An 11,701-nucleotide genomic window follows, 5' to 3' on the forward strand; every position below is an offset into this window, starting at 1 on the left:
AAAATGCGGCATACCCCTTTCCTCCCATAAGAAAAGCTTCACACATACTCCACACCTTTCCTGCATCTCCATCTCCATCAGACTTACACCACCACCACCCCCCCCCACACACACACACACACACACCACTCATCCTCCCCAATTCTCCGGGCTCAGGTTTCCATTACCCCTGCTGCAGGGAAGCTGGTCAATCCTGATTCCATTATCTAAAGACTCGGAAGACCCTTGACTCATAGGTGATTAAGGATGGAGCCGGAGCTGCCCCCTCAGCTTGGCTAATGGAGTGCAACTGTGAGAGAGACTCCCTAATCAGATCAGCTCTCATTTCTAGACTCTCAGGTGGCCCATCCCAGCAGAAGAGAGTGAAAAACGATGCTTGTCCAGCCAGGAACAGAACAGGATGTACCTGGAGACTTGCTTCCCAGCTGAAGGGTCAGAAGAGTGCAGTAAACACAAAAGTGGCAGCAATACAACAGGGCTAGAGAGAAGGCATAAGGACATGGTTTCCAAAGTCGGTTCCCTTTATTAAATGTTGATTTTTCACAGACCAGAAATACAAAATAAAAGTAGAAATAGGCCCCGGTTAGGAGCTACAGACCTGACCTCACATGACCCCTGCTTGCAGCAACTTGACCAGGACAAGCAGCAGCTATATCCCAAAGGCAGGGAAGGCAGGACAAGGATTTGGATCCTGCACTGCCCTGCCTCCCACCCAACCTCTCCCCTAATTATAAAGAGCCATCCTTGTGAAGCAGCAGAGTAAGACGCCTCCCCTGCTGCCCCAGGGAAGTGCATACTAGCAGGAGAGCTTGTTCAGATGGCACGGAATCCAAGGACTACATTTCATACGAGGAGAAACTGGTACCAAAACACGGGGCGGGGAGACTGGGGGTGTGACAGGGTAAGCCCAAGAAGAGAGAATTTTCCTCCTCTCTACTCATCAGATCCTGACGCCGAGTCTTCGGAGCTGGGGGGAGTACTGGCTAGTTCCTCTTCTTCAGAGTCCTGAAAACCAAAGGTCTCTTAAAGGGAAAGGTGTAGAGTCCAGGTGCGCCCCCCCAGCCACTTTTCAGTGAAGAGTCCCCAACTCCCAACCCCCTCCCTAGACTCCAGCACTAGCCTTCAGAACCACAGAATTCCACCTCTCATTTCTCTTAAGGGCCAACCACAACCCTTGGTCCAGAAACACCTGCCCCACCAACTCAGATGCCCCTCGCCCTCCCAGGCTCCAGAGTCTCCAGACTCCTGCCGCACCTCACTCCGCCTTCTCTTCTTTTTGCTCTTATTCTCCCCCGAAGAGCTCTCATCGCTGGACACAAACTCTTTGCTCTTGAAGCTCTCACTCAGCTGCCTGGACGAAGACTTGGATGATGAGCCCCTAGAGGGTGTTGATTTCTTCTCCATCTTGACCTTTACTTTCTTCTTCTTCTTTGACTTATCCCTAGATTAGCAAGAGGGGAAAGGGGCTGGGCCCTCAAGTTCCCACCCATGGTCAAGGCCAAATCTCTCCTGGCTTTAACAGGGCCTTTCCCAATCCCAGCCACACTGCCCAGCTCACTCTAAATGTGCACAGCCAGCCACCTCAGCCCCAAGTGCCCCAAGGGAGCGCATCATAAATGAATAACCGGAAGAATCAGGGGCTACAGCCTGAAGCAGCCCTATATGCAAAATTTACTTAAAACCTCTTACTTTATCTTTAAAAATCCATGTGAATTATGCTCCATAATAATAAGTATTTTTAATTTCCCCATACCTTCAAATAAAATTGACCCTCTTAGGAAAATGAGCCATATTTATCCAAGTGACTTTGGAAATTCTCTAGCACATTACCCATACTTGGGCAGCTGCCTACCCAGATCTGAGAAGCACTGCCCACCACAGTCAGAAGCATATCTATTATCTTTAACACCCCAATCCTCAACCTGGAATTGCAAACATATCTGCCAAGAAAGCAGTAACTGGGCCATTTTGCTCCCAATACTCACCTTTTAGAAGACTCACCCCGGCCCCCTTCATACTCTTTCATGGCTTTTTCATATTCCCTCCTGGCATCCTCAGCCTTGCGATCCCACTCCTGTCTCTCACACACACACACACACACACACACACACACACACACACACAGAGGAAAACCAGAGGGAAAAATGAGGCCTCTTCCCTGACACAGGCAAAACCAATACAGCAAAGTCCCACCACCCCCTCATGTCTGCTGCTACTTACCTCTTTCTTCTCTTTGGACATTCCCTTCCAGATCTCGCCTGCCTTCTTGGAAAGATCCGTGATACTGATGCCAGGATGGTCTGACTTGATCTTCTCTCGGCTGGCGTTGAGCCACAGCATGTAGGCAGACATGGGCCTTTTGGGGGCGTTAGGATCTTTGCCTTTCTTTACCTACGTAAGAACCCAAATGCCTTCGGCCGTCTATTTCCACAAACCCCCCCATTCTCCCAAAGAACTTATCTGGACAATTTCTTAGGGGGATGAAATGGAGAGAAGACCAAGTAGCGTCAGGCCAGACTGAGAGCTTCCCAAGGGCAAAGACCATGTCTTCCTCCCCTCTGCACCCCAGGGTCAAGCTCACTAGGGGCCCCTTTCCTTGGGCTCCTGGCACAGAAGAAGCCTGCCCCCAATTCACATCTCCCAGAAGCTGATTATCTCAAGGGCCAGAGTGAAAAATTTCCAAGATATTCATTCCTCAAGGCCATCATCGCTGACTGTAAAAATCAGCCCCGGAGGACCGGTCAGCAGGCCCTACTGGTGGAGGACAGGAGAAGGTAAAGAGAACGGCTTCCCCAGCGCCCTCCCGCCGAGCAGAGTCTCCACCTCCACGGGCTTCTTGCGACTCTTGCGATCCTTGGCCATCTTGGCCTTTTTCAGCTGCTTCCGTTTCTTCTCCTCCCGGTCACTGTCACCCTCGTTACTGGAGGAGCTGGCAGAGGCGTTGCTGTCAAACCTGTCAAGGAGAGTGGGACTTAGACTCGGGGAGAGAGGACAGCACCCCGCAACCTCAGGACAGGAGGAAAATGAGCCCCAAGATGCCTGCCCGGGAAGGAGAGAGGGAGGAGGACCATGGCCTCCCCCCACCAGGCCCCAACCCTGCTTCCTCCCCTTTGCTGAGGTGGCTTCAACCACACCCTCTCCAGACCCAGCCATGGCGATGGGTTACTTGCTGAATCAATCAGTGAGAAACAAATGAACCAATGCGCTTCAGTGGCTCTCCTTGGTCATGGCCTACCTAACCCAGGTCCTACACCGTCCCCACATTCCTGGGGACAAAACCACTGTCTTGTCTTGCCCAGAACATGCCCCAAGTCCATTTCACCACTTCCTTGGATCTAATCGTTTTAATCTGCCCTATAGTCTTTTCCGATGAAGAGATAATTAGGTACTATATAAAAAGTGGGGAAAACCAACTTCAGTCCAACCCAGCACCTACCCAAACAACAAACACTCCTACCTGTTACACTTGGAACTCCTCAGAAGGTGGAGCTGCCTTACACCTGAATGGTGCTGAGCCGTTTTCAAAGCATTTTCACAAGCATTTGCTCACTGACCTCGTAAGTATGCGGCAAGCAGAACCAGTGAACTCTAGCAGATTTTTTTTTTTTTTCTTTTTGCTGCCCAACATTCATTCCCAATTCTTCTGGATTAAGAGAGTTCCAGTTTCCTGCTGGGAACCACCTTGCCCCATTCAGGAGGGGCTCACCCCAACCACAGGCTCTAAGGGCGGGTAAATGGCTTAGTTCTGGCCCATCAGAGCACATCCTAGTAACTCAGACTCAGGAAGGGGCAGTAACCACACTGTTTACCACTGCTCTGAGAAAACTGGCACTTCTGGGTGTTAAACCAGTAGGATTAAGCCTGTCCAAAGCTTCTCAGGGTCATTTAACACCGCATGGGGCAAACCTATCTAAAAATAAGGAAATCAGAAGAAATAAAAAGATTCCCCACAGCTTATAAGCACCTGGGTCCAAGTGCCTGAAGCCAATTCTATCACCAGACTCTCCAGTTACATGAGCTTATAAAATTCCCTCTTACGCTAAAGTCAGTCTGAGTCGTATCTCTGACATCAGCGATCAAGAGTCTTGATGGATACGGCACGGGGAGAATACTGCCATCTCACAGGTGAGGACACCGCGATGCAACGCCTGACCCAGTGATCCCCAGCTGGGAAGCTGGCAGGCACTGATCCTTACTCCCATTCTCTCTCCACTGTCATTTTCTGGCTTCACAATGTGCCTTGCACTTACAAAGCATCTTGACAACTTCCAAAACATTTCCATGTATCACTTCGCGGGAGGTCACTTTTCCACCCTCGGTCAGTAGGTAACGCTGGCACATGGGAACGTCCAGAAATATTCTGGTCCCCTAAGTTTACAGGCCGCCACCTCACCCCCACGAGGTGGACCCAAAACTCACTCCTCTGCCACATCTTCCTCCTCTTCACCTGGGTTGAATGACTCATCTGAAAAAGAGCACAGGATGCATCAACTCTGCCCCCGTGGAAATCCCAGACGCCCAGCCCCCGCCCCACGGAAGAGCCACCCCGCCCCGAGGCACGGCACTGCCGAGGTGAGCCCACCGGTTTCTTCTCCTGAGTCATCACTGCTGTCATTGGCATTCTCCTCCCGGATCTTGCCCTCCTCCTTCATCCGTTCCAAGTAGGCATCGTGCTGGTCTTCGTCGGAGTCGGCGTATTCATCATAGCTGGGGTTCATGCCCTAGTCGGGGCAGAGGTGAGAGTGAGGGCCAACCCACCCTGGCGCCTGCAGACTCAAAAGCGCTACCCATGCCTGTGAGTAGATCAGAGCAGCGCCCAGAAGACCCTGGGGCTGGATTGTCCACACGCAGCCAACGTGCAGGGCCTTTGCCCCGGACTTCCTGCTGACGGGGTTAGTCCAAGCCCCTCCCTCTCCCAGCCCCACTGGGGGCTCCTGAGGGGCTGCAGAGACTGCTCTAAGGTCATGCTGAGGAAACCTGCACCAGGAGGGGGAAGGGGTCACACGCACCTCTTTTTTCTATAAGAGTAAGAAGAGAAAAGAGAGTGAAAAAGAAGCCAGACAAACCCCTGCCCCTTCGCCCCACAGAAAGAACAGGAGAGAGGCTCGTCCTTTCCACACACGCAGGTACCTCTTTCAATCCTCGGTTTTTGATGTTGAGTTTTTTTGCATTGACAAAATCAAACAGCTTTCCATACTCCTCCCTGTGAGGAGAGACGCACCACATTACTAGACAGGCAGGGCCAACACGGGGGTGGACCCCATGTTGTCCTGACACCCACGGGCCAGGACAGACTGTGGGGCTTGGAGCTCTTGACCGCACTATCCAACCCAACAGCTCAGAGGCTCCCGGAAGATGGCAGGAAGAAAGAGTCAGGCACTAGCCTTGAGGGACACCTACATGGTCTCAAGAGTTCTGGGAAATAAAAGGTGGGGAGGGAGGTGCACCTATTTACCAACACGCACAGAGCAAGGGGAGGATGCAGGGGGAGGGGATGTGTTCATCTTTTTACTGGTCCGTATCTCATACTTCTCAGGGTTGTTATGAGGTTAAGTGTGAAGATGTCTGTAAAACGTTTAGCCCGCGGCGAGCACTCAATAAACATTAGCTGCCGTGTTCTCGGGCACAAAGCTCATTCCAGGAAAGAGGGAGATAGCATTTCCATCATGGGGGGAGTGGAGGAGAGGAAGGGCTAGTACCAAACACATAGAGCTTTCGTAATACGGAGAACGACTTTTTTTTCAAGTACAGAAAGAAAGCAATGGAGAGGCTGCCAAAGCCTGAGCACTCCAAAGAGGAGGACCAAATTCCAGGAAGCAAAAGAAAAATTCTGCTCAAGGCCTGAAGAGTCAGGGAAGAGTCCCAACCCTGGAGAGTACCCCAGGCCATGCCAGCCTTCCCGGTCGAGGCTGGGTCAGCACCAGGATGCCCAGGAAGTGGCGGGCAGAGACTCTCACCTCTCAATGCTACTGAAGGTATACTGAGTGCCCTGCTTGGTCTCAATTTCAAAGTCAAAGGAACGTGTGGTGGTGGTACCGCGGGCAAAGTTGACGAAGGAGATCTCATCGAAGCGGATGTGCACGGGTGGCTTGTGGACGTAGATGAAGCCCCGCTCCAGTGGGTACAGCAGTCCCGAGCTGGCCTTGTAGGAGCAGGTGATGCACTGGGCCCCCGAGTGCCTGGTGGAAGGTGCAGGGAGCTCAGTCAGTGCCGCCTCAGCAGCAGGCAGCACAGTGTGTGCTCAGGCCCTCAACTGAGTAAACCTCACTAAGCTGCTATGATGGGGGCAACTGACACCATCAAGCTACAACCCAACCAGGCCTCCAAAGAGCCGCATTCCCATCCCAGGACAGGTTTACCACGGAGACACGGCATAGCCCATCCCCAGCAGGCCACGGGCCCAGGCCTGCACTCTCACCCTTGGAAGTTGCCTGGGACGGTGATCTTGCGGTTCACCAGTGCTTTCATGACCCGGCTGACCATCTCATAGAGGGATCCCGACATGTTCTTGGTGAGCCGCCCCTCAAAGCGCTTCTCCACCTCTTCCCTGCAAACAGGAAGACGTGGTCACGAGCACTGCTGCCTGCTGCTGGCACACCTGCCTCCTGCCTGGGCCAGGGACACACTCACTCATTCATGTTGAGAGTCAAGGAGATGTCCTCGTCCTTCGAGAAGAGGAGGATCAGGAAGTGGTAGCGGGTCTGGCCCTGCTTGATGGGGGGATCCAGGCTGATCTGGGAAGGAAGAGCCGACCGAGTTCAGCACCAGTCAGTGCTCCACAAGAACGTGCTGACGAACTCAACACTGGTGAGATACGTCTACTAAAGACTCGGGCAAAACCCAGGGCAATGCACCCCCAGCGGTTTCTGCTTACCACAAAAAACATCTGGCGCTGGTCCTTGTGGGGCAGCAGAAAGAGACGCAGCACTGTGGTGTAGGGGATCTTGTAGTCAAAGGTCTTGCCGTGCAGGTGCAGGAAGGTGGGGTAGATACGAATGTCGTAACGGCCTCGGGGGGTCAGACACTGCAGCTCCCGGAAGATGCAGATGGCGTCTCCGGTGGCCTGGATCACATCCGCCTTCGACAGCACATTCTGGGCAAAGGCCTGCAAAAGCACACACTGGTAATCAAGCAGCAGAGACCCCGCCCCTGGGCTATCTGGGGCCTGCTCCACACCACCTGCTCCCAAGGCAACCGGGGAAGGCCTCACCTCAACGGGGTCCACGCCGTCCTCCTGGGTGGGAGGCACATAGAAGCGCACCTCCATGAGAGAGACCTCTGCGTCGTCATTCTGGTGGAATTCCAGGGTCACCTCATTCTTGCCTGTGGTGCACTGGGACACGTTGCTGAGAGGTATCTCGAAGACCGGCTGGTCGCCAATGTCGAAGGAAAGTAGCTGCCCTGTGGGGAAAAGGCGTATCGAGCCACAAGCTCTTCCCTTGGCTCTGCGTAAACTACGTTCCCACCAGACTATACGTTCCCTAAGGACAGGGCACTGAGGCTATTTTGTTAATACTGTACCCCGGGGACCAGGCACAGTGCCTGATACACCGTTGGTCCTCGATTTAAGTACATGATAAATTACAAACTGACAGGAAATCAGAAACAGTGGCAGTAAGAGAGTAAAACAAGCTAAAGACTGAAACCCTTCATCCTTCCTTCTCCCCCCAGACCTCAATCTTCCACAGGACTCACCACCAAACTTCACTGTTCCCCAATTCCAACCCTTCACACAGAGGTCCTTCTCCATGAGCTCCAGGCGATAGTGAGTTTTGAAGAAATCAGAGAGTTTCTCAAACTCCTGTGGGTAGAGGGGAGAGAACAAGCCCAGTAAACCCCAGTGGCCTTAACACAAACTTGAACGTTCTGGGATTATCTATTTCTGAGAAACTGACCCAATATACCTTTTATCAGAAATCCATACTGACTTAAAGTCTCAGCTATAAAGTTGTTTAAAAGGCTTTTGAAAAAGGCTGTTTCTGGGGACCGGCTCTCAGGCTGGGGGAGGAGCAAAAGGACTGACATTCCTGGCTATGCACCTCACAATGGTTTTCTGACTTTGTACAGGTATTGCTTTAGTGAAAGTAGAAATGAAGATGAAGTGCAGTCTTTAACTCAAGCAGTTCAAAATGAAAAAACAAAACCCAAACTAAAGCATCAGGTAAGACCCTGAACCTGGATAGAGGCAATAGGCAGAAACCACCAAAAAAATCAAAACAGTAGAAGAACTTCCGGAGTCAAGGCACAAAGAAACTCCCAAGACTGACACCCAAAGCTGAACACTGAATGCTTAATAGCTTCAATGGTCCTGCACTAAGGAGCCCAAACTAGCACTTACATGGTTATCAGAAAAAGGAGCCCCACTTCTCTCTAGAAGGTTAAAAATCAAGAAGACGGCACAGTAAAAAAAGGGGGCTATGACAACAGGACACCTCACCGACTCCCGGAAGCCGTCGTACTTGTAGACGTGTCCGTTCTTCGTGAGCAGTTTAAGTCCGTGGCCCAGAGCTACTCGGCGCCAGATACCTTCCGTCACCTCCCCAGCCTGGATGTTGTCCACTTTGCCGGTCTTACTGTTCTTGAAAATGATGCCCTGGCGGCTCAACCTCAGCCGACCATCATTCTGTTGGAAAAACAGGTCCAAATGCACGGGAACAGCACACAGTGCAGACCAGGGTCAGTCCCACCCAGCACCCCTTCTGGGCTGGCCAGATAGCAACGCAGGAGCAACAGCTAAAGGGGTGAGAGCCAGTAAGAGACAAGTAGCCAGAAAATGTGGATTCTAATCCTGGCCCTGGCATCCAGAACCCTTGCAGGCCCTCAGTTTAGGGATGCAGGGCTGAGCAGCAGGTGTGGTCCCTTCCAATTGTAACACTGTATAATTTTTGTAGTCTCTCAGTATTGCTTCTTGTTGAGGTAACACTGACTCCTTTTCCAAAGTCACTACGTTGATAATATTGCTACATCATCAAGACAAGCTCTTGTTAGTAAACAAAACGTCTACTCCGCCTCCCTCCCTCCACCTGTATTAAAAACCCAAACCCTTCTTACCATGGAGCCTTTCACCTCCTGATACACGTCGTTGAACTCCAGTGTTTCTGCCATGCTGACCTGCCGCTGTTGGCCTCAACTGGGAGCTGGGCCCCAACTCCTGGGTAGGTGTGCAGATACACGGCAGATTGGGAATCTGAATTCGAGAGGGAGATAAATAAGTACAAAGGACAACACCTCATTCTGCCTACGGATGGAGCCAAGGGGCAACCCTTGCTGTGCCTGGGATGTCTCAAGATCTCCTCTGCCTGGGAAGCTACAGGCCGACCCTGCCAAACTCCAGGGGCCAGGCCCAGCCCGGGCTGAAGAACCAGGCCTGCCTGAAGTAGCGCTTGCATCCCAACCAGACACCCGCTCTGGGCACTCCACCGGGCGCCATGGCAACAAGCAGCGGAGCCCCAGGGCCTGCCCGGGAGGCCGCACCTCGCCCGCGCCCCAACCCAGCTCAGAGTGCAGGGTTTTCCCTCCCGGAGCCCCCACCGCGACGCGGTCCCGGACCCACAGTTCTCCCTTCCCCCTAAAATGGATTCGCCCGCTGCCCGTGGATTCCAACGCGGAATGGTCCATCACGCGCATCCCGCGGGGGAGCAGGGCCCGCGCCCTCCTGGGGAACGGGGACGGCGACCACCCACCTTCTCAAGCTGTCGCCTCGCGACGGCCCGGGTGCGGGCAGTGGGCGCGCTGGGGGACGCGGAGCGGGGGTGGGGACGCGGGGGAGGCGGGGGACGCTGGGGAGGCTTTTCCCGCGTGCGCGGCCCAGCGTCCCGCCACCGGAAGCCCAGCACAGACCATAGAGCAGACGAGCTGGCTAGAGAGATGCGAGCCCGGCCCGCCTTAGCGGCGGTCACATAGAGCGTCGTCGGCGCTGGAGGACCTGAGGGAAGAGGGGTTCGCTGAAGTCCCACCCGCTTGGCATCCGACTAGAAAGTGGGAGCGCGTCGGGCTCTTTAAAAATTACAGACACTTCAGGGGATGACTAGGTTTTGAAGAGAAATTGTGTAGTTGTATTTTATCAGACTTTCCACAAATGCGTGTGTACGTGTTGGAATGATGTGTGTCCTCTCCTACACAATCGTGGTTTCGTGGAGTAGAAAGGAGTCTGTGGGACCAGAAGGAAAATATTTCATGAGTTGTGGAGAGAAATGACCCCTCCCACTGCCTTCTGTGAGAATGCGGCTGTTGGTGTCTCTGTGACTGTACTGCCCTCCCCTGTCACATGGGATTGGATCCATTTTGAAATGAGTTCACTGCACCCAAAAACTTAACATCAGTAACTGCAAGTTGTGAGTCGCCTGGAAGGGGCTGGCCAGCGGCAGTATCAAGTTCAAGTGCTGGTGTCAGATTCACCATGGAGCCGGAACTGATCTGAAATCACATCAGCCTGGGATTGCAGAAGCCAGGCCCCCCCCTTATATAGTCCTAGGGTGCATCTTGCAAAATCAGAGGAGGCCAGACCTGGAAGACATGTTTGGGTTCGTCTGCTCCAACCTCCTTTTGCAGATGGGAAAGCTGAGGCCCTAAGAGGAGTGGCCCAGGGTCTCAGTGGGCAACAAAGCTGAAGACTAAGAATCCAAATCTACTTACCCCAGTCTAGTTCTCCTCTGTCTTCCTCACCGTGACCCTACATTCAGAATGAGTGATAATATGTGTCGTGTATGAAGACATCAGGACAGAATATTTAAACTCAAGATTTCTCTGACAATCTGACCTACTGTTACACCAGCTTGCTAACTCGATCCTGGGACAAGAGACGTGAATGCTCTGTTGCTCCCTGAACTCATAACTTTACCCTCTGGGTAATGGCTGTTACCGCACTATCTAGCAACATAAATTCAACTAGATTCAATAAATATGTATTGAGCTCTGACGCAGTGATAAGATTTGAGGAAACTAGTAAACAAGATGGAAACAGCGCCAGCCTTCCAGGACCATGTAATCTAACAAATGATTCAGATAAGTAAACTGACAGTAAAACAAAACCCAAAAAAAACCCCAGTATGATAATGCAGTGTTAGAGGTAGAGCTTCAGCCACTGCCAACATGAGCAGGAAATGGGAACTATAGGACTCTTTAATCACACCTTCCCAGGAGACCAAGAGACCCCCTCCCCGTGACCCATGCTATTAGTGGCAACTCGAGAAAGGAGGGGATGGCTGTAGAATCGAGCAGCTTTAGGAAGACGCTCGGGAATGAAGGGGATACTCAGCTCAAGCAGGCTGTTAGGTGGCTGGGGGGTGGGATATTGCAAGGGGCTTTCAGGAGAGCATGAAGCAGCTGGTGAGCCGGGCTGAAGATGCAGCATAAGAGAACGGAACAGAAACGGTAGACAGAGTGCAGATAAAACATGAGTCCCAGAGGGCCCTAGCCAGATGCATCCCGGGCAATCAGGAGCCTGGGATTGGAGACCCCACCCCTGCCATGACATCACGGGGGAGTGGGGTGGAGACGAACAAAAAGGGGGTCCCCCACCCTGGCCCTGGACTCTTGGCAGCCCGGAGTGTCAAGAGCAGAGAAAGGCTGAGAGCATTGGGCTAGGGTTGCCCGACTTAAAGGGACAGGCTCCCCATTCCTCAAGACCCTCTAAGCTGCCCCCTCCAGGGCTCCGTCTCTTGTCTCCCCATCCCTATGACCTCTCCTTCTTGAGGCCACC

General features: G+C 52.7%; 1 protein-coding gene across 1 annotated transcript; it reads right to left on the bottom strand.

Annotated features, from left to right (window-relative positions):
- Positions 1-503: 503 nt before the first annotated feature.
- On the bottom strand, positions 504-9,841 carry SSRP1 (structure specific recognition protein 1). The gene is made up of 17 exons (XM_068555499.1): positions 9,684-9,841; positions 9,052-9,187; positions 8,438-8,623; positions 7,696-7,801; positions 7,211-7,401; positions 6,875-7,105; positions 6,631-6,734; positions 6,419-6,547; positions 5,958-6,179; positions 5,131-5,203; positions 4,583-4,721; positions 4,420-4,465; positions 2,824-2,953; positions 2,221-2,391; positions 1,986-2,074; positions 1,255-1,441; positions 504-1,005 (listed from the first exon to the last, which is right to left on the bottom strand). Exons 2-17 carry the CDS (start codon positions 9,103-9,105, stop codon positions 934-936), a joined length of 2,130 nt encoding a protein of 709 aa, XP_068411600.1. The 5' UTR covers positions 9,106-9,187; positions 9,684-9,841; the 3' UTR covers positions 504-933.
- Between the last annotated feature and the right edge of the window lie 1,860 nt (positions 9,842-11,701).

The sequence above is a fragment of the Eschrichtius robustus genome, chromosome 11 (genome assembly GCF_028021215.1).
Source record: "Eschrichtius robustus isolate mEscRob2 chromosome 11, mEscRob2.pri, whole genome shotgun sequence".
Taxonomy (NCBI): domain Eukaryota; kingdom Metazoa; phylum Chordata; class Mammalia; order Artiodactyla; family Eschrichtiidae; genus Eschrichtius; species Eschrichtius robustus.